Raw genomic sequence first — 24442 nt, forward strand, 5'->3', positions numbered from 1 at the left:
ATTTCTGTAAGTTTTTTATTAAAAATACAGTCCACAAAGCAGATCCCCCATAACCAGACATGAGTTACAGTGTCTGGGCTCCCCCCTTTGCTACCAGAGAGGGCAGCTCAGGACTGCAAAGCCATTTATTTAGCAGCAGAGAGCCTTTCACGAGTGTCAGCATCCTCTCTTGACACCAAGAGGCCTCATGCCTGCTCAGAACTACCATAGCTCTGTTTGCATCACAGGAAACACCTTCCAAATGGACAATTTATTGAAAAACTAATGGATCTTCACAGAAACGGGTGACAGAGGCAGGAGCAAACAGGATGGGAAACTCCTACTTCCTCTCATTTGAATGAACACAGTAATTTTTCTTCTGGGGCCATTTATATATTCTGCAAAACGTCATTAGCCAAATAAAAACAGTGGTAGGTCATTTAGTTTATGTACATGAAAAAAAAAAACCAACCCCTATCCTGAAGTACTGAATTCTAGTTAGAAACCATAGCTACAGGATTTACTAAGAGCAGCAACTCATACCTCTTCCTTCTTAGATTATAGGTACCACAGAACAAGTTCAGCATAAGATACTTGAAATTTTTTACTTGAGATTTTACTACGCAAACACACTTTTCCCCCATTAAAAAAATTAGATTAGAGGAAGATATAAACATCTTATTTATTAAATCAAATAGAAATGCAAAATATATTTCACATGCCTTACATGGAAAAGAGATGAACTTCCAAGACTTTAAAGCAAGACTGTGTCAGCTGACACGCAGGAAATCGGAACATTATAAACAGTCACAAAGAGGAGGAAGGACTGGGGGGAGGTGACATGGGGATGACGGGCAGTTCCTCCCCACTCTGAGAAAGCTCTCCTAAAAAGAGGAATGGAGTTTATGCTGAGCAAGCATCACAAGCCTGAAATTAACTTTAACGTATACTTGTTTCGGAGGAAGTTGTCTAAAGAAGTACAAGTGGCTAATAACTAGTCAAAACAGTGGTCTAAATTACGTACACCATACTCATAGGAAGTGGACATGGATTTATTTTTTGAACATCAGTAGGGACAGTAGGAAAATTGGAAACATCAAAAAAAGCTTTTAAAAGCTGGATCAATCCACAGCCGCATTCTGTGCAACTCTGCTATTAAAATAAGAAAAAAAGATGAAAAATAGAACTACTTTTCTAAATATTTTAATTACTTTGTCATCCTCCAACTCTTCCTCCCTCCTACACAATTTCTTGGAAGCTGAAATGACACTCAACAGCAAATACAAAGCATACACCAATAGTATATTCCACAGTTTTTCTGAAGAGTCAATAGTCCAGCAATTTTAAAGTGATCTATGTGCAAAAAATTAAACACATGAAAGAGTTTCTTAAAAAAAAAAACAAAAAAACAACAAAAAAACCCCACTGCAGCCTTAACTTCTACTTAAAAAAATTTCTGAGGATTAGCACTAAATTTCCCAGTGGAGGACAGATCAGTAACTGCAAGTATTCTGCCAAACCTGCAACTTGGTGTTGCAGAACTGTCAACATCCCAAGTTTACTACCTGCTGGCAAGTGGAAAACAGACTGTATCCCCAAAAGGACTGGGAAAACCACTATTCATAAGCTGGTCTTCTGATATACACAAACATATGGTGCAGGTATGTATTCAGAGACTGCTACCTACAGCTGAGGACAGTCCTCCCAGCATGACTAACAGTAAATGATTAACAATAAAATGTGCAAGATTCATAAGAGCAGTATTTGAAATGTTCCTGACTGCTCAATGCCCCTAGGCCTAAACTATCCCCTCATTAATAGCAGTGTAAGTCAGGCCAGCTCTGGTGAAGTTACAGTAGAAATCGCTGTGCATGAGGATTTCTGTGTGAAAAGAACAGTCCCTTGAACTACAGACTAGTTCAGTCCTGACCACACTACAATAGGGAATTGTGTTTAAACCATGAGTAATCATGTAATCATCTTCCAGCATAGTACTTCTTTTCTGCACACATGGAATGTAAATGGCCAAGATTTACAACTGATGATTTTGCAGATTTAATGGATTATATTTCTTTAATGGTTCTGGCAATGCAAACTCGGTTAAAAAAACAACACCAAAAAAAACAACCAAAAAAAAAAAATCCCACGCTCACTGCTGTCTGCTTTTTTCTTTATTTGATGACTTATCTGGCACACCGGGTTTTCTAACAGTGCGTAAGTGTTCAAAAACATCAAATTACTTGGGCTGGGGTGGGGGAGAAGGGTGGTCCTATGGTTAAAGTCCAGGTGTGAAAGACACACCACAATAGGTGATAAAGCTAAATCATGTTTGGGTAAATCGTAACTCTTATGTCTCAGTCATTAGTCTCGTAAATGGAGCAGACAACCCAGTTCCTAAGCAAGGGCTGTGAAACAAAACAATCACCAACTCATAAAATGCCTTGAGCTTCCCAGATGAAAACTCAGAAGAGGAGCAAAACACGAGCAGTAAAGTCACTTGGTGTTTAATGGCTTTCAAAGTCACCTTGCAAAACAGTTCAAATATCAAAACTATCCCCAACTCGAAAGCCAAGTGGCAGTATTCTCCCTTTTACTACCCACTGCTGCGTGGGACAGAGGAGCGTTATGGAAGCTGAGGGGGAGACCAGCTGTGGGAATGTGACTAGTCTTTGCCGGTGTGGAGGAGTAGCACACTGGACCACAGAAGAAATCTCACCCAACAACATGAGGCCTTGAGGATGAAGAATGAAGGCAAACACACTTGGCCTGATGCAAACCACATACCTTAATGCAGGAAAATGGTGGTTCTGGTGCAGTTCAAAGCACAGCCAAACTGGTTTCACTTGCTGAGGATGGCTAAACACTAACAACACACATCAACATGTGTTTCAAGTGCTGTTAGAACCATACCATATACAACACTTGTCCTTGTTTCCCCCTCCCATAATGCACTAAAGTAAATCCAGACCTTAAGGAATAACTTGCATAGTAAGAAAAGGTCATCAATTTAATCATTTACTTTAAGCAGGCAAGCAAATTTGTAAACATTCAAAAGCGGCAGCATCCAAGTTACAAACAAATTAAGGAAAAAAGAATTGAGATTATTAAGGTTCTTTATCCTCTCAAAAATTTTGGAAATAATCTTTTAAAACACTGCAAACATTGAACACTCAGTTACACCTCTTCTAATCCTGCTAGTAGTCCTGCCTTCCAAGGAATTCTGCTTTCTAAAATGCATGGTCTCACAACTGCCATACTTTTTAGCATTTGCCTTTTGGAAGTCAGCTACCGGAGCATTTCACCTCAGCCTAAATCCCGTTAGCAAAGGGAATGCTTGTGTCTTGATTCAACACCTCTTTAACTTCTGAGGGCAAAGCATCAAAGAGGTGATCTTCCACCACGAGCCCGCTTTTCCTGAGAAGCTGACACTGCCCCAGAGTGGCTGGCAGACGGTCCAAGCAGTTTCCCTTCAGTTCCAGATGAGTCAGCTGCAACAGTTGACTAACTTTATCTGGGATTGAGGTAATACAGTTTTGTCCCAGACTCAAAGTCCTCAATTTAACACATTTAAACAACTGTTTTGGCAAAATGTCGACTTTGTTTCCTGTGATGTGAAAATGCTGCAGATTTTGAAGCAAACCTATTTCCCCTGGAATCAATGCGATTGAGTTGTAGCTTACATCTAAACACCTAAGTTTCTGTAAACTGAACACTGCGGCTGGTAAGGATTCGAGTTTGTTATTGGAGAGATAAAGAGACTCCAAATTCTTTATGTGGGTAATGGAAGAAGGAATGTTGACTATTTTATTGTGCCACAGCTTTAAACAAGTCAATCTTTTTAAGTGCTGGAAACTGATGATTTCTTCAATTGTGCGTATGCTATTTGACTTTAAATCCAGTTCCTGTAAGTTAGAGAGGCTGAAGATGGCATGGGGAATTCTCTCCAGTTCACAGTTCTGCAGCTCCAACTCTGCAACATTAGTCATTTTCTTAAGGCTATTGAGTACCACAAGCTTAGTGCCATCATTATGAATGACTAGTTTTGTCAGATGTGGTGCCACATCTGTGATATTGGGGGGAATTTTGGTCAAATTGCTCTTCACGTGGAGAATTTTAAGGTGTCTCAACTCTCTGAGAGATTCAAGCCCTATCATTTTATTGTTTTCAGAGTTCAAATTGCCTATCAAGTACAATTCACGGAGGTTTTTAAGCAAATACACCCACGCAGGAATTTCTGCAACATCTGTGAATTTCACATGAAGGCATCTCAAGTGGTCCCGGAGGAAGCTGAAGGCAGTCTGCTCGACCTTCGCAGGGCAGTGGCACAGATGAAGCTCCTGAAGATTTGTCATCTGGGAAATTTTCGCAGGGATTTTTGCTTCAGGAATCAGCTCCAGTTTCAACACATCCAGGTCTGTCAGATCAAACACTGCATCGGGGACCCCTGATAGCATGAAGAGATGCAACTCTTGCTTGTCCTGGGCATTGCGGGAAACATGTTGCCGCAGCTTTTCAAAAGTCCATTCATGGTTTAAACTAATTTCCCGTAGTTTGTTCTCACTTACCTCTGACAAGAAGACACCAAATCGCTTAGAATACAGCTGGTCATACTGATCTACCATATGCAAGAGAAATGCAAAATCATTTTTGACATCAGGGATATCACTGAAGCTACTCTCTTCTCTGACCTTTTCAAAAGAATATTCTTTTAAAGGTATTCGGAACAGCCAGAAAAGTGTGTAGAGGCAGATAAAGCCATAGACACAAATGAGGGAAATATAGCTGATAAGCAGCTTCTTCAACATGTAAGCCATGTTGTGTGTACATTCAAACTGTGTGTAGCCAATCAGGTGTTCCACTTTTGGGTTGCAGATGTGTTCAAAACTAATGGTGTTGACAAAGTTTGCAGTATAGCAGAGAATAAATATGAATTTGACAGTCTTGATGACAGTCTGGCCTACATAGAGCTTGTAAATCAGATCACTGTCCTCCACGTGAGCCCGGAACTTACGGACTTTCTCAAACAGTGCTTTGGCTTGTTCTCCGTCTTTCTTATCTAAAATAGTGACACTGGGAACCTCGATCATTGGCTTGTCAGCTGAAAATTTGAAGCCAGACTTTGTTATCATGGGAGTGCTGGCACTTGGGCTTCCTTCATCACTGCTAGTGGAAACATACTTGGGCAGGGACTGGGCACCAGTTAACCTCTGTTTGTTCTCCTCTGAGTCCTCACATGCCGTTTCAGACAATGCTTTTGTAGTCCAAGGGGACTCAAAGCATTTCCCTAATATAGACACAAAATGCTCAATTTTTGAGCAAGTCTTGGGGTACTTGAACCAAAAATTGCTACTGACTATTAAAATGATAGTATGGATGAGAACAAGATAGGGAAAATACTTTGAATACCACGGAAGAGCCAAATGATAGCACATCTGGTTAATAAATACGTATTGCTGAAAATCCAAATTTGTTTTACGGCCTGAAGAATCTTTCTGCTCCTTCTTCACCTCCTGGCCTGATTCAGTGGGTTGATACTGAGAAGAGGTAGCTCTGCTCAGGGGTATGTTAGGTGTTACAGTAGGGGCACTTCCGAAGGAAACCGTTCTCATTGATGCTTCTTCTCCTTGACCAGTGGTTGTTTCAACAGTTGTAAAGTCAGCCTTCCCTGACGTGCCGGGCTGTGCTTTTGAATTTACAGTAGACTGCAAAACTGGCAAGCAGACCACCTGGTCTTTGGTCAGCTGCATGGTTCCAGCAAAAATGGCAACCATTAACATAACAACAGCTAGATAATCCATAAATACATCCCACCATGGTTTCAAGATACGGTAAGTTGGCTGGATGTCATTGAGCGATGCAACTTCTGCAAGGGTAAACATTCCTACAAGAGAAAAAAGACAAAATCAGTATTGTTGACTGCTGAGCAGGTTATTTTACCATTTAATAACAATCACACCATGACATACAGATCCTCAGAAGGTTCCAGTTTTCATTATGTTTTGTGGCCTGTCACACATTGTCCATCACTCCACTCAACACTGTTTTCTCAAAGGGCATGTAATGAAATGATGCATTACTTTAGCATCAAAACAGAAGTCGTCTCACTTCAGGCCAGATGATATTTACATATCTTTGCCACTTCACAGTACAAGCACCAAGGCCTGCTCTGTGCAACTGAATATCTGAAAGGTAAAGTGCTGTAGCTGATATGTATTAATAACATGAATAGCAACAACTGATTACACTGCACAAAATCTGACTCTAAAAATGACTGCTTGAGTCTGAACACATGAAATCCAGCACTAGCATTATTTTGTAGTACCTTGCATTTAAACAAAATAGCATTTGTTAAATGCTTTGCACCTTGCTCATGACTTGCACAGCACATTTTGGGTCTCTTGTTACATTATGAGCAAGGTCTCTCATTTCTTTTCATCTAACACAATAACAGTCAATGTCTCCCACTCCTTGCTATTGAGCATCCACATTGCTTACCGGATTGATTGGCTCCTTTCCTTTAAGTACCACTGCACAAGTGAAAGTCTTGCAGTTACTACATGAATATTTGGCACAATTGTTTTTTAATGTGTTTGGATGTTTTACAGTGAGAAAAAGTTATCACCTATTCATTGGACCAAATGGTACTGTATAATTTTTTTTCCCCAATTAATGAAGAAATAATCCTTCCTCAGAAAAACCCGACCCAGCTAACCAAGAAAAAAAACCCACAACTTTTCTTAACATAATGGGGAAAATATTTTTTTCAGATTATCATCACAGTCTGGTGATCATAGGAAGCAGGTTAGTCCAGGTAGCACAGGAGCAGGCTGCAAGGCTTTCACTTTAAATTAAACATATGCACTGTGAGACAAAAGTGGCAAACTGATCGTGTGAGAACCCAAGTCTCTTTGCAACTTTAAATAGCTTGCTTTGCTTTTTGTTTCGACAAAATCTAGAGGACTCAACTTATCAGCTTTTTAAAAAATAAGCTTCCTGTGCAAGCAGGATGTGGTAAAATCATCATTTTAACTGCTGAACTTGTGACCCAAATTTGCCGTTTCTAAAGTAAAATATGCAGCTTGTGTGCACACATGGAGTGGGCAAGGAGACAGGATGAACATTATCACACAGAGTCTGGCTCCTTTTGGTTGGGAGAAGAACAGCTTAGCAGAGCACAAGGAGATCAAAGCAGGCAGTATAAAGATGCATCAGATTCATTATTTTTAACTTGTAGCGTACCAATTTGTACAGACCTGCACCTTACAAACCCTAAAGGACAGTGTCAGAGGCAATGAATATACAACACGATCATTTGATTATTTCTAGGCTACATTTCTCTGAAGAAGATAACAGACATTTCTATATGCAGAACTCAAATATCTGCTACTGCTTATATGGTCAAAGGCATGCATTAGCCCCTCTCCTTCCCCGCACCAGCACAAGCAGCTCCCATGGTCTCGGTCTGCAGGAAAGGCCAGAGGTTGCCATCACAGAGCCCGGCATGGAGCTCACAATGAAAGCATGTCCTCCACCACAGGGAGGGATCCAGCCCCTGGCCTCCCACGCTCTCCTCCCAGGAGCTTTTACCAGTTTTGCATACCTAGCCTGGGATTTGGTGAAGGCAGCCAGAGAGGAGAGGGTTTTATCTCACTGCAGCGCTCCTCTCGGTGCTTTCGGCACAGTTGCCAAAATGTAAAAGTTAAGGCTCAGTTCCTCAGGTAATGGTCAGAAGGAACTTCCAGCACTCTCTCTCTTTTCCAGTGGGCAAATGAATGTCAAATACTCCTCCCTCATCAGTAACACAAGTTGTCGGTCGGGGCCTTACAGTTCTCCCAGCTCTACAAGAGCCTCCTCCCAGCAGCATGGTTCCTCAGCCTTTCCCCACACACCTCCCCAGGGCTGTAGTTGCTGTAGGAGGTGCTGAAGGACACAGACCAGTAACACACCCCACAGCTATCAAAGCCCCACAGTGCTTTACTTGAAGTTGGCTACAAACTCCCATTTTCTTTAATGTCTCCCGGTGCTTACCTAGACTGAGTCACAGCATGACTGCTTGCCCTAGAATTGCTACCTTTGACGTTTAAATAACAACCGTGTGCAAAAGAAGAGCATTAGTCATTTGTACTAATGTGAACAGATAGATATAAAAGGACCCTCCTTACTCCTAAGGCACAACTGCCACCTGCCCAGGACAGGAGAACCACAGAACAGCAGCAGAGGTTTTTTTTTTTCCCTGCGCAGATTTTTACCTTTCTTGGAAGCTGTTTGGAAGGGATGCTCTCAGATCTCCAGGCTGTTTTCACTGTGGTCTCACCCACCTTGGCAGCCACAAGAACTTCTCGTCCACTAGGTTACTAGTGCAATAGTTCAACAGGAGAGCAGAGAGCCAAACGCTTCGCAAGGACAAGTCACGCACGCTTACTACAGCCATGCCTCTGCACATAGAGCTATGCAATGTGCAGGGAGAAGGAGGCGAGCAGGATGGGAAGGAGGAATGAGATGACTGCTGTAACAAACATGGGTAGCTGCTACTGCTTGTTCCTCTGGGGCTAGCCTTTCCCTCAACTTTGCACTAGCTAATTACGTGGGAAGTTACTTCATTGCGGTTTGGGGCACAACCTGCAGGATTCCTTTCACAGAATGAATGTGATTTTTTTGCTTCTGCCATGAGAACACGTGGATAAAGCACTGAAACCCAAGCGCTGCAGATGTGGCTACTCTAAGCTACTGAAATATTGGAAAAGAAATGAGAGAGCACAAAGTGATTCCAGCTAGACTTAGTAAGAACAATTAAAAAAAGCTAAAGCTAAAAATCACCTCTACCAGACCTCTGTCTTGCACACACACAAAATTATTTCAAAAAAGGAGACACAACAGGGCCTGCGTGATCCTCTTTGCGAGGCTGTAGGCAGCGTGGTGTAACAGGAGCTTTACACCAAAAAGTACCACATTCAATGCTCTGAACACGTCTTTTCTTTCAAGTTACTGATACTCACAGAAGAGCTGCTGTTTTGGCAGAGATTAGCAGTTATAAAACACAAAAAATCCCTCTGTGGCATTACTGTCTAACACTGTGTCTCATAAAAGAGAGGCAGACCTTTTTCTAGCTAGCAAAAATCAATTCCAGGAGCTGAAAACAGGTTTCTGTCCTCAGATGTCTAAAATATTTAAATGCTCCAAGTCTTAAAAACCAAAATGAAAATTGTAAACCTACACACAGTATAAGACACTTTCTGACTGACAGGCTGCAAATATATTTGATATTTCTCTCTGAAATCCATCATTACTTGTCTTGGTGTTTGATTTTACTAAACTAATAACCACAGAAGTTAACTTTTATTTTATTTTTGCAGATGCTTAGAAATCAAACTATTAAGAGGTACGCAGAACAACAGGTCTCTACAGCATTGTAATGATTTGGGGTTTTCTTTATTCCACAGTTAAATTTAAACTATTTAAAGCTTTTAAAACCTACTGTCCAGAATATTCCTTGGAGTAGGTAGATAATATCTTCATCACTAATTTTCACCTCCTTTTAAGGGTGCTAGATTGGGATTGGGGTTTCATGATAAACTGCAGTGATGACACGGTAGTGAGGAAAAGGAAAAAGGAAAAAAAAAAAAGAAAGAAAGATTAAAAAAAAAACCAAAACGTAAATACCAGTCTGTCTCTGGCAGGCAGAGCCTGCAACTCCCTGCCATAGGTGGTCTCCCCTCAAGACCAGTGCATGCTCTATTCACAACCTCAATGCAAAGGAAGTCTGTAAGCAGGTAGCTCAAACTGAAGAACAAAGTACTATGCAGCTGAAAAGCTGAAACATCTGATTTCTCATGATAAAAACATACATTTCTTTCAGCCCTTTTCAGGGCTTGCAAGGCACCGAATAGACCTTGAGGCTCAGCAGAACATGGGGTTTTGACACACCGAGATCTAGACCCAAACTAGAAAACTGTGGTTCTTGAAGAGAAATTTTTAATTCCCAATATGGAATTTCAGGACACAGTCTCCTTTTTAAAATAGCATATTTTAGTTTAGTTTTAAAAAACACAGATTTTAATTCAAGCTTATTCCAGTATGATCTTTACGGCTGCACAAATAACGAAGACCTTTAATTTTGGCAAACAATCCTTTTTCCTCCCAAACCCTTTGTCTCCAGTTCTGTAACTGGGATGATGCTCTAGGATAACATTAGCCTCTCCCAGCTCCATCCATTACCTCCAGCTATCTACTGGGTGCATTCTCTCCTGGAAAAAAACAAACAAAAAAACCTTTAACCTAAACAAATGCAACTGTTCTAAGCACAACTGTTTCTTGCTACCTTCTAAGATTTTAGGGGGAAAGTTCTGAAAGCAGCGTAGTACTACCTCCCTCTCCATTGCTAATGTGATATGGAGTTCTAGAAATAAAACCACTGTTTATTTTGCAGTTATGTAAGTTACAGTGAAAACAGAATATAAAAAGAAGAAAATTGACAATGACAATACAATTGTTCTAAGTTACAGGCCCATGTTAAATCAGCAAGGATAACAGCTAATTTCATAAATCATACTTCTTACCTGATTATAATCCTTTCATTAGTCTTACAGAAAAGCTGTAACAGAAAGAGCTCAGAATGTGATTAACCTGGTGAATTTTTCTGACATTTTTCAGACTATAAATGCTGAAATACAAAGTGGACGTATTGGGCTTATTTCCTAAGAAACTAGCTTAAATACAGAAGTTAGAGGAAAAGGAAGCAGCAGATTGGTATGTCACTAATGTTTATTTACATCCTACTTCTTCCTGTACTTACTGATAAAAAATTCATCTGTCTGCCCCTGTAATTCACTGGCCCTTCTGTTTTAAAAGCATATTTAAAGTTAAAGCAAATTCAAAGTTAGAACAAACAAATAAAACCAGAATTGTAGCACATGAACATCTCATTTTACTTTCAGGTTCCCAAGACTCCAAACAAGCCCACTTTGTTTCAGGAAACAAAAAGATTCTTGAATTAGCCCTGTCACCGCAACTGCTCAAGAATTTCCTAACAAAAAAACCAAACCCAAACCCACCCCCCCCCCAAAAAACCAACCAAAAAACCCCCACATTTCTAGTTGAAACGAAAAAGTGCTATCATGAACAAAATTGCTTTCTCCCTTCCCACAGGAAATTAAGGAGAAGAAAAGTTTTCCCATAACTAAAAGGCTCTGCTAGCTTGCTTTTGATCAAGTGACCATAGCTTTAAATTTATTTCCGCTGTATATTTTCCACCAACCGTTTCTACTTCCTTTGTTTTTCTACTTCTGCAATATCCTATTAAGGCAGGCAATTAGACCTTAATGTGATAAGAGTGGATTATGAGATTCTTCTTAGCCAGGACACTGCGAATATCAATTGTTCCACAGACAATCTGCAAAGATCAAAAAGATGGCACCATCCTTTTTTTTTTTTTTTTTCCTTTCCCACAGAACCAAGTGTAAAGAGCCCCAGAGCCCTTGTAAAAGAATGCTTAAAGACATTCAGAAGAGAGCCTATGAATGAATTTATGCATTCTGAGCATACAGATATATTCATCACCAGCATTGGTTATTCAGTTTCTGAGATTAAGAAAAGTTTAAAACAAACAGAAGGAGGTTTAATCAAACACCAGTAGGCTTTGGGATCTAGTAATAGAGGGAAATTGTCCCTGCTACCGTAGCTGGGAATATTACAACTATTCCTAGCCTGGTTTGCAGCTCCTAGTATGTTGGCTGAGGCACTGCCTCTGGATAGCTGTAGAGAAGCAGCAGCCCATTTGAAAAAGAGGAGTTAACTCTGCTGCTCTATTCCACAGGAGATTACTGTGCTTTGGTCTACCTGACCCAACTCAAGTTACAAAAACAGTTTTAGGTACAACTGCGACTACAGCTTCTCTTCTCAAGCATCCTCGAAATCAAACCCCCAAATTCAGCTAAGCATGGATTTGCGCATTGAGTGCCCCTATTGCCTGAAAAGCCCAGGAAACATTCCACAATAAAATACAATATAGGTATTTTTACAGTATTTCTCTACTACATGAAATGTTTTGCTACTTCTTCAGCAACGGAAGGTATTGCAGAACTTTAACACCAGAACACAAGGACTAGTGTGGCTTACGGTATCAGATACTTCCTGACGAGTGCTTTTGTCTTAGGAAGATCAGAAACAGATTTAACGTAAGAACCTGCATGGAAAAAGATTTCCGTTATTTTTTTTCCACCAAGTTAGAATGACAAGAATTCCCATTCACTATTTCTTCCCTAAACATCTGACAGCAACCAAATCTACCAGTTTTAGACCAATCTGTAAGATCTGGGTTGGTTTATTTTTGTTTGGCTACCCCTTGACTGAGCAAATTGTTATTTGTTTGGCCTATCTGATATTCCACGCTAAGCAAATTTCTATGGGATAGGATATTTATCTATATGATTTTACTTTCTCAAAATTAATTTCATGTCATCCTGAAGGTATACCACAAGATGCTCTGTGGGTGTAATGGATGATAACTGAATAAGGAGAAAGCAATGAACACAAAGCTGAAAGGAGATTTCCTATAGAGAAAAACATTCCAACTAAGGTACAAGAGCTCCACAATAGCTTTTAATAACTAAATCTCATTATATAAATATGTATGGAAAAATATGATGCTGTGATTTGATAACATACTTACATGATTAGGGAGGATTAATTAGCACCACTCGTACACTCATTATTTGAGAAACAAAAAAACCCAAACAAAACACCCCACAACTAACTCATCTCCCCATCCCACTGCCCAAATTGCACAGCTATAATTTTGGGCTTTCCCTTAAAGGGAATATATAATCTCTACTATAGACTGTAAATAAATTCCCCAACCAAGAAATCATCATCTTTATGTACAACATTAACCTGACCGACAGGAACTTGGTAAATGAAAAACTATCACAACCTAATTTCTCTGAGACTGCATACAGAAATACTAGGCTTCAGTAAGTTGGAGACAAAAATAAGATTCTTACTTTATATAACCAATGTCAAATTAGTATCCATTTACAAAAATTAAACCTATAAAAAACTTTTTTCTTTTTTTAAATCTTCAAAAATTCTGCTCTTCAAAGCTGGGCTTTTTCAGGTTGTGTAACACTCTAACCTACTTTTGGATCCTGCTATTTAAGTGTTTACACTGCATCTTCCTTGTTTACCAGCTCTTTGAAGGTCTAGTGCTATACACCACTCCTACACAGATGGTTTTGTAATCAATGTGATATTTAAAAAGCAGTATTAGCAGCCATGATTTCCCTAACAATAAACTCTTGAATCGTACCTCATTCTTGCCTTGCTGTAAATGACTGGAGAGGTCTGTTTAAGGGCTACTTTCAAAACAGGAGCCCAATGCTGTACTTCTGGCTAGCACCCCAAAGCACCCAAAGATTACTAACACAGTTACTCTGTGTTCCCCACATGCGAGTTCTGTGTCCACACAGCACAGAAAATGAGCAACTTCCCACTTTGCCTACTGCAGTACTCCTGAGCCATGCTCTTACAAGAGGGCTGCTTTGACCAAAACTACAAGCCTCAGTTTTTATTCACATTTATTCCCAGGCTTCAGAGTGCAGTGCAGGCACTCAGTATCTTTCAGAATACGACTTGTCAGTTTTTGACCTTGAAAAGCTCAGGGAGATCCTAAGCTGAATATTCAGCAACACTGCTCTGTCCTCACTTCACGCAGTTTAGTAGCATTGGAGACCATATAGGCGTGAGAGAAGAGATGAGAGAAGGAAACAAGTGGAGAGGAGCACCTTGAGCACCCCTCTGCATGGGTCTCTGTAGCTGGTAAAGAGCTCAGTATTATAACTATGTGTGTTACAGTTCAAGTCAGTTAACAACATGGGATTTTACAGTTATAAAAAAAAAAAACAAACCCAAAACCACCTAGCAAGGCAACATGATGCAAGAAACCAAGAGAGATGAGGCACATTCTTTGCCTTCATCTGCAAGGTCTTTGTTACTCTGCTGTAGGATTTCTGTTCAGGCAGTTGTGCTATGCAAGATTCATGTTCTTCCCAAGAAATTGCCTGTCAAATACCTGTGTGTTCACGTTAGTTACAGATATGAAATGTGTAAGTTCAGTATTTACCCCTGCTGGGTCTAGCCTCATTAGTCATCTCTCTTGGTTTCTTGCATGTTACCTTGCTAGGTGGTGTTTGTTTTTTTTTTTAATAACTGTAAAATCCCATGTCATTAACTGACTTGAACTGTAACACACATAGTTATAATACTGAGCTCTTTACCAGCTACAGAGACGCATGCAAAGGGGTGCTCAAGGTGCTCCTCTCCACTCGTTTCCTTCTCTCATCTCTTCTTTCATGCCTTTATGGTCTCCAATGGTACCCCGGCACATGCACTCCAAACCTTATACTGCTGTTTCAACTGCTGTTATTTATGCAATACCAATTCGTTCTTCTTTTATCCAAGGCAGCACATCACCAGTGATCAAAGTAGTGACGCTAAGTCTGAGTGATCAGATCTCCAACAGCATTTTCTGTTTCACCTAGCCAGACTACAGCAAAAACAGTGAGCGGACACTTTGTATCTCATTTCACAGAATTCCTAAAACATACCCAAACTGGTCCTCTTGAAAAGACAGCCTAACGTGTATGTATGTGCAAGACCCCCTGTTTAAGCGCTTTTACTCAAATACAGACACAACTGAAAGTTACTACAGTTGATTTAACCTGTGCTGACATGGACATACAATGCAATTAAAAGTTACACCATCCAATAAACTCTAACAGCTGCTTGCACTCAACTGTTAAACATTTAATCCCTTTGCCATTTCAAAATCTGCTGTTCCCCTATCTTTAAGCCAGCGATGTTTCTGCAGTGTTTTCACGACTGCTATTAGAAGTACAGGAACACACAGTAAACATCTGGTGCTTCCACTGACCAGAGCACTTTAGGAATTTATCAAGATGCAAAAGCAAGCTGCACCAAAATAAAAGCACATCTGGTAACTCTAGTCCCTTGAGACTTCTTTTTATGACTAAAAAGACCCCAGCGATACAATTTTTTTTAAAAAGTCATTTAAAGGATTGGAAGAGAAAAAGGAAAAAAATTACAACACAATTGTATTTCCTTTTTGGTTTAGAAATCTGAAAAACAGAACAGTTAAAAATGGTTTAGACCTTGAGATGTTATTTAAATTTGCTTTTACATAAATAAGTCCACATGGCTACAAAGTTTGTTATACTAAATAGCTTGACCTCAGGTAAAGATGGCACTCAGTGACTCATGCAATTCCTGTGAAAAATACTGCTTTCTGATCCACAACCACACACGCTGCCAGTCTCTGTCTCATCTTGTTCTGGATTCACTTGGAACAGGGGCAACTTCAAAAGCAGTAAGAAATTGAACTTGGCATAGAGCTGCTAGTTTGGTGAGTTTAAGCCACAGAATGTAAAGATACAAATCTTATTACAGGATATTAGTATCTTTAACTACACACCCTAAACATACCTAAAGAATAGGAAGGAGTGCCTACCAAAGAAAAAGAAGTGTGTTGCTGAAGTTCATGTTGCCGTAGGTTTTAATAGCCCCTCTTAAGGGCAAAATGACCTCTCCGCCCTAACTCATGGCAGTATGTTGCTGTAGGTTTTAATAGTCCCTCTTAAGGGCAAAATGACCTCTCCACCCTAACTCATGGTAGTAAAGTCTAGGTTTACTTAATTTCTAAACTGTATTCCCATCAGAATGGAAGCAGGTTTACTGAGTAACTAAAGTTATTTTCAATGAATACTTTCCTCCTTATTTTTAATGGACATGCCAGCAACCTTGCACTGGAACATTTACAGCATCCTCATGGAGATCTAGAGCCAAGAGCTGACAGAAAGTTCCTTTAACTAAAAAACAGACTCCATTGTTCCCTACCTGAGTTGGTTCATCTCTTCAGAGAGAACAGCAAACACAGTGACTCTCACTGAGTTACACATTAAACAGAAGTTTCATGTATAAGATTTGCACACATATGAGCTACTGTATTCTCAAGGACCTGCAGTGATACTTCCATTACATCCATTAGCTAAAAGCAATCTAGGAAAGGTCACACTTAAATTAAAAAATTAAAACAACAAAAGCAAATTAAACACTCACACACACAAAAAACCAAACACCGAAAAGCACCCAGCAACACAAGAAGCTACATGTAAACACCAGCCTCCTACTTGCACACCGGAGTTCCTCTATTTCTGCCAAGATCTTTTCCGTGGCAAGAGCAGTAGGAAGGTGCATCGGGTAAGTGCAGCTGAGAATCAGGATATGAAAAAGCACACTTTAATTCCACCTTTCCTTTTACCCACTATGCCAACACAAAGCTCCCTTGATAAAAAAGCAAGTTTACAGCTCAATAAATAGGCTGCGCCCTCAGTTTTCAAATACACAGTCTCTCCAACTCTTTATGGGACAATTGTCAAACTATGTTCCTACTTAAATGTCGCATAGCTTCTCTTCTCCCCTGGGAGAAGGGGAGACTTCCTCACTCAAGCCAAGGACTAGCTGTAAAGACATGTCACAGAAACTACTCAAGATAACTGCTAAGCAGCCTCCGACACCCCTCCCACCATCCTGTCTCCCCCGACCCTGCGTAGACACCACACAAGAGATAGCTTACTCCCAACCCTACCTGCTCTTTATCAAGCAAAGAGATCTTCTATGCTTCGGACATCCTGCCAGACGGGTAACAACGATGACTTCTCACATAAAACTCTGATCAACAGATGAAGGATGACTTATTAATGTTAACGCATTCCTGCCAAGCTTCCAATAGCTGAATCTCCAGTGGTTTCATGCCAGGAAAAATGCCTGCAGCTGAAGCGTTTATCCTCAAAGGGATTTATTTAAGTTTACTATATTTCTTTTTCCTCTTCTAAACTTAAGCTGCTTTCTGTAAGAGGTAAGCTATTTACTTAGTCCATCTAGTCCCATAATTGTTTGGTTCAGGGTGTGTACTTCAATCTCAGTATTTAAGCATAAAAAGGAATTACACTACAACACATATTTTGGAGGCTGTTGTTTTGAAATTTTGCTGATGAGTTCAGATCACCTCCTTCCTTCTTATGCTTTATTATCTCAAAACCCCATTCAAAATGTTGCCTTAAGAATAGAAAGAATGTTCCAAAAGACTTGCTGTCTTCCCTGAGACTGCAGCATTCCTGCTCTAACAAGTAACCTTCCAGCTCTGCAAAAAGGTTCAGTAAGGCTCAGTTGTGTTGCTTGCAGCCATTCACCAGCAGCAACAGATCCATACAGCCTCCAATTTAAATATTTACGATTGCTAAATTTATATTATGATTTGACCCAAATGCTCCAGCTGCAATTGTAACCTCTGCACTGAGGGCTCTCCAGCAGGGAGGGGGCAGACAACCCTTGCCCCTGAAGGCTTACAATCTAAAAGTGATTATTTGTTAGGCAACAAGAAGCATGTTTGTGGCTGTAAAATTCAAAGAAAAAAACCAAAACCCCAGAAGTGGGATAGCAGCGTAATTAAAAGTATAATCAAACTTAACATTTTAATGCACTGCTATCTTTGAAAAGGCTTAACATTATGTCTAGATAAATCCGTTTACAGTTACAGCATTCCTATATACTTAGCTATACTCCTTCCCACTGGTTTGAGGATGATGCTATCTCACAAATAAGGCACTAAACATAACAGCACTTGAAACTTACCTTTCCAGTAAAACAATGAAGCTTTCCTGTCCAGTCAAATCTGTTTTAAAACAGACAGTGAAGCCTTCCGAGTATGTACTTCACTTAACCTCAAATAAATGAAATAAAAATATAGAAAGGAGACATTTTATTCAATCTCATCTAGGGACAGATGCCACTCCTGCTCCAGCCCTTATCACCTTGCCATGATTGCTACAGCCTTCCCCATGCACTCGCAATAACATTTTTGGCAGCCACCTTCACAGACATGCAGTCATGTACCATGTCACTGTCTGTCTGACTTTTACAGTCAACGTGCTATCTGCTTGCCAAATGGGGAAATCGGTCCAGAGGCAGCTTTCCCTTACCCCAGGTGCTTGCCATTTGAACTTGTTTTGGCAAATTACTCATCACTTAAAGCAGCACAATAGCCACCTCCCAGCTGCTATAGAAATAAAAGGAGAGTTGCCCTCTGACTAGAGGAAAAGAAAAGAGTTAGGTTTTGTTGTTGCCATTGTTTCAATACACAGCCAAGCCAGGTAATTTTCACATCCCTCCAGCAGGCCCCAGTCAGGTCCCCACGAGTTTCTGTGCAAGCAGGGGTAACCAGCAAGGCAAGTTCACAACACGGCACTAGCATCATACTGACCTGGGAGAAGAAGGGTCCCGTCCTTCTAAATCATCTTCTAGCCCTTCCACCAGCATGCTAACATTTCAAAAAACAGGGGAAATGGAAAGTCTGAGCTTGTGCAAGTACACTACCACTGATTTCAGAGTCCTGGCTCTCATTGTGCCTTCCACCAAGCATAATGCAAGGCTTTGGGAAAGAGGTGCAATCCAGCCCCCCTTACTGTCCTGGTGTCCTGGGCAGAACAAGGTGGAGACTCAGGACCTGTCCTAAGGCAAATTGTTCTTTACCATCATTTCCAGCAGTATTTCTATAGGCATGTGTGATGGACAGCGCATCACCTACTCACATACATGAAGCACGAACAACAGAGCAAATATCACTTTTATCTTCTAAGAGCGCCAGAAAACATCAGTTCTAGTGCAGCGGTGGTGGTGGGAGAGAGAACAACTACAGTGTTCCTCTCCCACAGGCATACAGAGACCTCCTCACACCCCCCAGTGATCAGGTGGCATGGCCCTATGGGCCTGCAAACATCCCTCTCTTGGAAGAGGGTAGCCTGGAGGCAACGTGCAACTATCAGGGGACAGCAGGGATTACTTGAGCTCTCGGTTTGCATTTCAAATGGTTGACTCAACACGAAACAAAAACACAAAATGGCCACAAATTGCCTACACAGTGACCTCTATCGTGTCATAGCTGAATGTGAGTAATCTTCGATACACCAGATCTATTCATAAGTTTGACTGGCACTATTTTAACAAGGATCTACTCAAGAATGTTAGGACAACTAGCCAACCGCTTTATTTATATGCTCCTGTTATCTCATCTGCACACTTGGACTACTGCCTGTGCGTGTGGGTGTACAGCAATAATATACATATGACTACATTCCCATAAACCGTCAGTTAAGAGTTTACGATTTGTCATGACCAGACCAAAACATGAACGAAACCATCCATTTAATTTATTATAAAGTTTTGTAACAGCCTGTCTTTGACCAAGAATTTTGCCTGCCAAATGATGCCTCAGGTACATTATTTTAAATAAGAAAAAGCTTATCAAGGCCCAGAACTCTATGATAGTTTTTGTTCCCTTTTAGGCTAAACAGCAATTCTAATCTCCATTTCAAGTTCCTCAAAGGCTAACAATAAAAACCCTTTCTCTTAGATATAACACCACCAAGAAACTTTGGTTTAACAGAATTAAACTATTCTTTTAAGCCTTCACTGGTTTCAGTTTCCCAAGAACAGACTTGCTTTAGGAAGCCAAAGTGAACAACCCTTCACCAGCCCTCGTCACAAAGTTTGGGATATCCACACACAGCACCAATTGACCTTGCAGGAGAGACCCGAAATGGTGACTTCAAGAAGGCAGGTGATGTGCTACTGCTGTAGGCTGTAAATTTTTGCACATGGACACAGCCATATCCATGTTCACATTGAAATGGTCTTGGATCACAAGGCCTTTGCAGAAATATCAAAGTTGGATCCTTGCTCACCACATGTAAGCAGACATGAGATGGCTGTTATTCTGGGTTTGAAGCCAAGAAAGGGAAGAGCCAGTACAACAGCTGGCTGGCAGTCAGACAGACATCATTCTTTAGGCTTAACAGAAAGTTGCAGCCTTGTCCCCAAATGGGGCTAATGGCTTATTGTGCTGCTTGCTCTGTTACGAGTGGCAGAGCTACTGTTGGGTTAAAACATTCTTTGTATGACATACAAATGGTAATCCTGCTCCTGACTCACTAGGGGCATCCTCCCTCTGTCTCATCATGTCATGCATCAGATGCCACTACCTTTCACAATACTTGCATTGTATGCTCTATGCTCCATGCTCCTTGTGTAGCACTCAGCTCCTGGGTCTTGGTCAGAGTTCCTTCATATTCAAACAAACAAAAAAAAAAGCAATTTTTGGACAAAGAGCTAGGCTATGCTAGCACTTGATATTTATATTGCATAAAAGGTTCAATTTCCTACTCTATGTCAAAGCCTTACTGCATTATGCATTGTGTAATCCTGTCTCAAAAAGATTACAGCCCAAAAATTCAGTTGAATTGCATCAGATTTCATACTCTACAACACAGCAGAGTGTTTGAGGAAGGCAAAGTTTCAAGCTTGACCAGTTATAAAAGGAAGAACCTTTAAGTCTATGGTGTGGGCTAGAAACAGGAATAAATCTCCTTTTATCTTCTACATTAGCAACACTTTGACCACAGGAAAAGTCACAAAGTAAAGACATCCTTAAAAATGTTTGCTAGTGTAAGCAGTGTGTTGGAATTATTCCTTAATATGTGACTCTATTCTGAAAAGTGATTTAACAAAGATATCATTGAAGGATATAAGTTAGCAGGAAATGTTGCTATTTCCACGTGGGTGTACAATTCACAAATAAAACTATTTCTCTCCAGTTATTGCAACTCTTCCTCTGGCAGTGTACCTAAGGTGTCCACATTCAGTTAATCTGGGGATAACGCTTCTCAGTGCTCTGCATAGACTTTCTTGCTGAAGCTAGCCATATTCACTGATACTTGCTTTGTCAAATTAAGAGAAGTGAGTTGTAATAAAGCTTTACTTCCACCCCTAAAGGGAGAAGATACAACTGGCTGTATATGTACAAGTAACAAACAAAATGAGTAATCATGAAGTGGCTTTAAAACAAAACCCCCACCAAAAATTAAAACACTCATGGAGGTAAAGGCCAACAAGCTTAGACTACAAGATCTCAAGTTATATAAATAAGAGCAGTAATGCTGTTGTGACTCATTTATTAGGGAATCTTTACTGCGTTCAGTTAACAAAAAAAAAATTGTGTGATGATGGCACACTTGAAATTATCCAGTTACATAAAATGATTTCTTGCTTCTGAGTTGCTGTTTGTGAATAGCTGCAATTTGAAGAGATCTGAATAAAGATCCTTCTACCCCCTCACTGTAACACAGACTCAAAATGAAAGTTTATCAGCAATAAGCAAAAGCATAAGCAGATTAACATGAAATACTCAAACTTTCCAGGTGAGACTTGCATTTAAGCTTTTGAATTAGGAGCTCTACACCTCTATAGTCCAAGGCAAAGGTCAGCAAGGCACAATCAAGCAGGTTATGTCACCACAGCCAGCTACTATAGTCTTCTCCAGTCCTCCTCCGAGACAGCTGTCACTGTCAAAGCCAAAAAAGACTACAGGTCTGATCCTCCAACTCCTAGACAAGGTCTCCCTGCCAACTGTAACACCATCTCACCAACGACCACAGGACAAACTATTTCTTCTTAGCAATTTAAGTCACTGAAAACCCACAGGATATAAAACTATAAATTACCACAACCATGCCAAAAACCAATACGGCCAAAACATAGCAGCAAAGTGCAGTTATTTCTCTATAGATGAAAGCCGGGGGATTTCTAGTGTTTTCTTTCCTCTAATGCACAAAACCAAAATGCCAGCAGCATGTTCCTTGGTAGAAGCCCAAAGACCACTTAAAAGTCTCCATTTTCAAGATGTCTTAGACTACATAACTTATTTCATTACTGTCCCCCCCTCAAACAAAGTACAAAAGCAGCTTAGTTTCCTCTATGATCCCCTTTGACTCTTGAAACTCCTGTGGGCAGACAAGAACACCAAGAGCTACGAATACAGCTCGTATTTGGCATTAACTGATCATCTTTAATTTATGATTTACAATTACATTACAAAACTCACATATACACAAATGTGTCTTATGGATCAAGCCATCTTTCCACAGTTAGCAAATGATGCAATTTATTCAGTCATCACAGTCCAGATCAGACCAGTGACATTGTAAGACATCACGCAAGCAATACAATAGCATGTACTGAAGAACTACTGAAAACTCATTTAACAAATAAAATCCATCTCGTAAAAAAATCCCACAGGAGTCTTTTGCTGCAGTATATCATCTGTGTTTCAGACTCAGCATTCCAAAATATTTAGCTTTTTCTACAACAAAGAATTTAACTTGTGTTGGAATGACTGCACACAGGGAAAAATATGGCACTCACACAAGAGCCACAAAATACCACACTTACCAACTGTGCTTCTTGATGCAGCTCTTAAGAGCTAATTCATAGCATCTATGACTTTAACATTGTATTTTCCTCTGTTGAAAGGTCTGGCATCCCTGCTTGATGATTTGCCAGATTAGTGCTATATTAAGCTAGACAGGCAGCCCAGGGATGTAGGACTGAACTGTTACTTTTATCCTTCCACAGAGCTTCAAAGGAAGTCCACTCACTGGTCCCATCTTTGGACCACGAATGGCATGACCACAAAATAACCATTCCCACCTACAAGGACAGAGATGCTAAAATGCTTGATCTTTTGCATTTGCTCAAGTTTCAAAACTTTTATTCCATTACCATTCTTCGGATGTTCTTGTTTAAGACTTCCCTCCTCCTCTTTGCAATTCTGCAGATTCCTTTCCAAGACTCTTGGACAGTGAAAAGACATGGGTCACAAGACACATCCAGGAGCTGAGTGGTTTTCTTTGAGTATGTACATGTGTTTCTGTGTGGACACAAACAGTGACACACAGAGAAGAGCTCTCTGCTCTTCAAGTGACATCTCAGGAGCATACTCAGGTAGACACTGACAGCAAGGCTGAGCAGCTACTCCCAGTCCTTGGAAACAATGAAAGGGAAGAAGCAGTGAAACAACCCTCACAGTCATTATGCTTGTACCTATACCTCCTCGTCAATGATTTCTGTCCATTAGTATCTACCAGATGCAATTATCATGCACAAATAAAGTTGCGGGTGTGCCTGTGTGCGCCTGCATGTAACCTTGGGAGGAAAAAAAGGAAAAGAAAAGTAATGAAGGTTGAAACAGTTGTAACTCTCAATAGAGAGAAGCTTTCTCCAAAACAAGTATCAGAAGGTAGTTAATAAAGGAAATTGGAGACTTCTGCTTGACAAAAAATGGCAGCTAGACCTTCTTCCTTCCACATCTTAAATCTCTTTGCTCCATTCCATTCCTCTCTCCACTTCTGAAGACATCAATCCTCAAATAAAACCGTGCATTTTCTCTGCAGATCAATTACTTTAAATACAACTGAGGGACACAGTACAAGTATGATCACTGAAAAGCTGAATTCTCAAAACGAGTTTGTTACTCTGATCCATGTATATTCTGTTTGTAGATCAGCATGTACGCCCTGTAATCAGAGGCACAATGACACATTTTAGCATGCACGTTACGTTCTCCCTTTATCACCACCTCCCCTTCATACACACACCCTCAGTGTTCCTTCAGCCAGCACTACGCTCCTTCTCAAATTTAGAAACAGACTTCTGAATCACCAGTTCCTGTTGTTGAAATAGTTAGAAACAGATGTTACAGCAAAAGAAGTTTCCTAGTAAACAATTATAATCTGCCCACTACATTAGACCCCATTGTTACAACATGTTTTTAAACCCTAGAACAAGAGGTTTTATAAATTTATATGAAACTAAATAATTTCATTCCCTGAGGTGCCTAATCCTTCCTAGAATCATATTAATTCTTACCCATAATGGTATCATGCAGCAGTGAGTTCCAGAGGTTAATTGTCCACTAGGAAAAAAAAACAAACCCCAACTCAAAAATGTTGCTTATAAACTCACTGCTTGTGAGCCTCCTGCTGCACTTACTTCATTCCATTCTACTTTTCCTTGTCACTTCTTCAGATGCACCTTCAAGAAGAGGAACAGAAAGACATGAGCTACTACCTTGCAAGAGAAGAGCAGCACAAAGATTCCAAAACTGGTTATATGCAAGAAAGATCAGTTCCAGAGAGAGGAAAGCAGAGTTCAGCCAGTGCTACACACAAGCTAATCCACCCTGCAGAGAGGAATTACTTCCTAGCATAAGCAGAGTGGAAATGCACCCATGTTTCCTGGTTTGAGTCCATGAAGAACCATACACATGGCTAGGAAACTCTTGGCAACCACTTGTGGACTCCAATTTCTTCTGTTGCTCTCGAAATATGTAACAGAGGAACTACGTATCTCAGGCGAAGAGGCACCATCCATGTATGTGCCTCACATGTATGTTTGTATATACATAGAAAGTATATATTGTGTGTGTACGCATATGAGAGAGGCCAGCTGCTGCTCAGTTATTCAGCGTATGAGGAACATTTTGTTTTGCAGGTTTGTATAG

The 24442-nt window shown here is 40.3% G+C and overlaps 1 protein-coding gene across 25 annotated transcripts in view; it reads right to left on the bottom strand.

Annotated features, from left to right (window-relative positions):
• Window positions 1-642: 642 nt before the first annotated feature.
• The window catches only part of LRRC8D (leucine rich repeat containing 8 VRAC subunit D), a 56404-nt gene continuing 32604 nt past the window's right edge, over window positions 643-24442 (bottom strand). For 5 of the 25 annotated variants that reach the window (XM_052801913.1, XM_052801917.1, XM_052801923.1 and 2 more), the window contains one exon: window positions 643-5860. In XM_052801913.1, coding sequence (XP_052657873.1) covers window positions 3288-5858 — 2571 coding nt within the window. In that variant the 5' untranslated portion in view covers window positions 5859-5860 and the 3' untranslated portion in view covers window positions 643-3287. The other 20 variants (XR_008237232.1, XR_008237239.1, XR_008237238.1 and 17 more) reach the window with 18 other exon arrangements.

This window comes from Harpia harpyja, chromosome 11 (assembly GCF_026419915.1).
Source record: "Harpia harpyja isolate bHarHar1 chromosome 11, bHarHar1 primary haplotype, whole genome shotgun sequence".
In the NCBI taxonomy this organism is placed as follows: Eukaryota; Metazoa; Chordata; class Aves; order Accipitriformes; family Accipitridae; genus Harpia; species Harpia harpyja.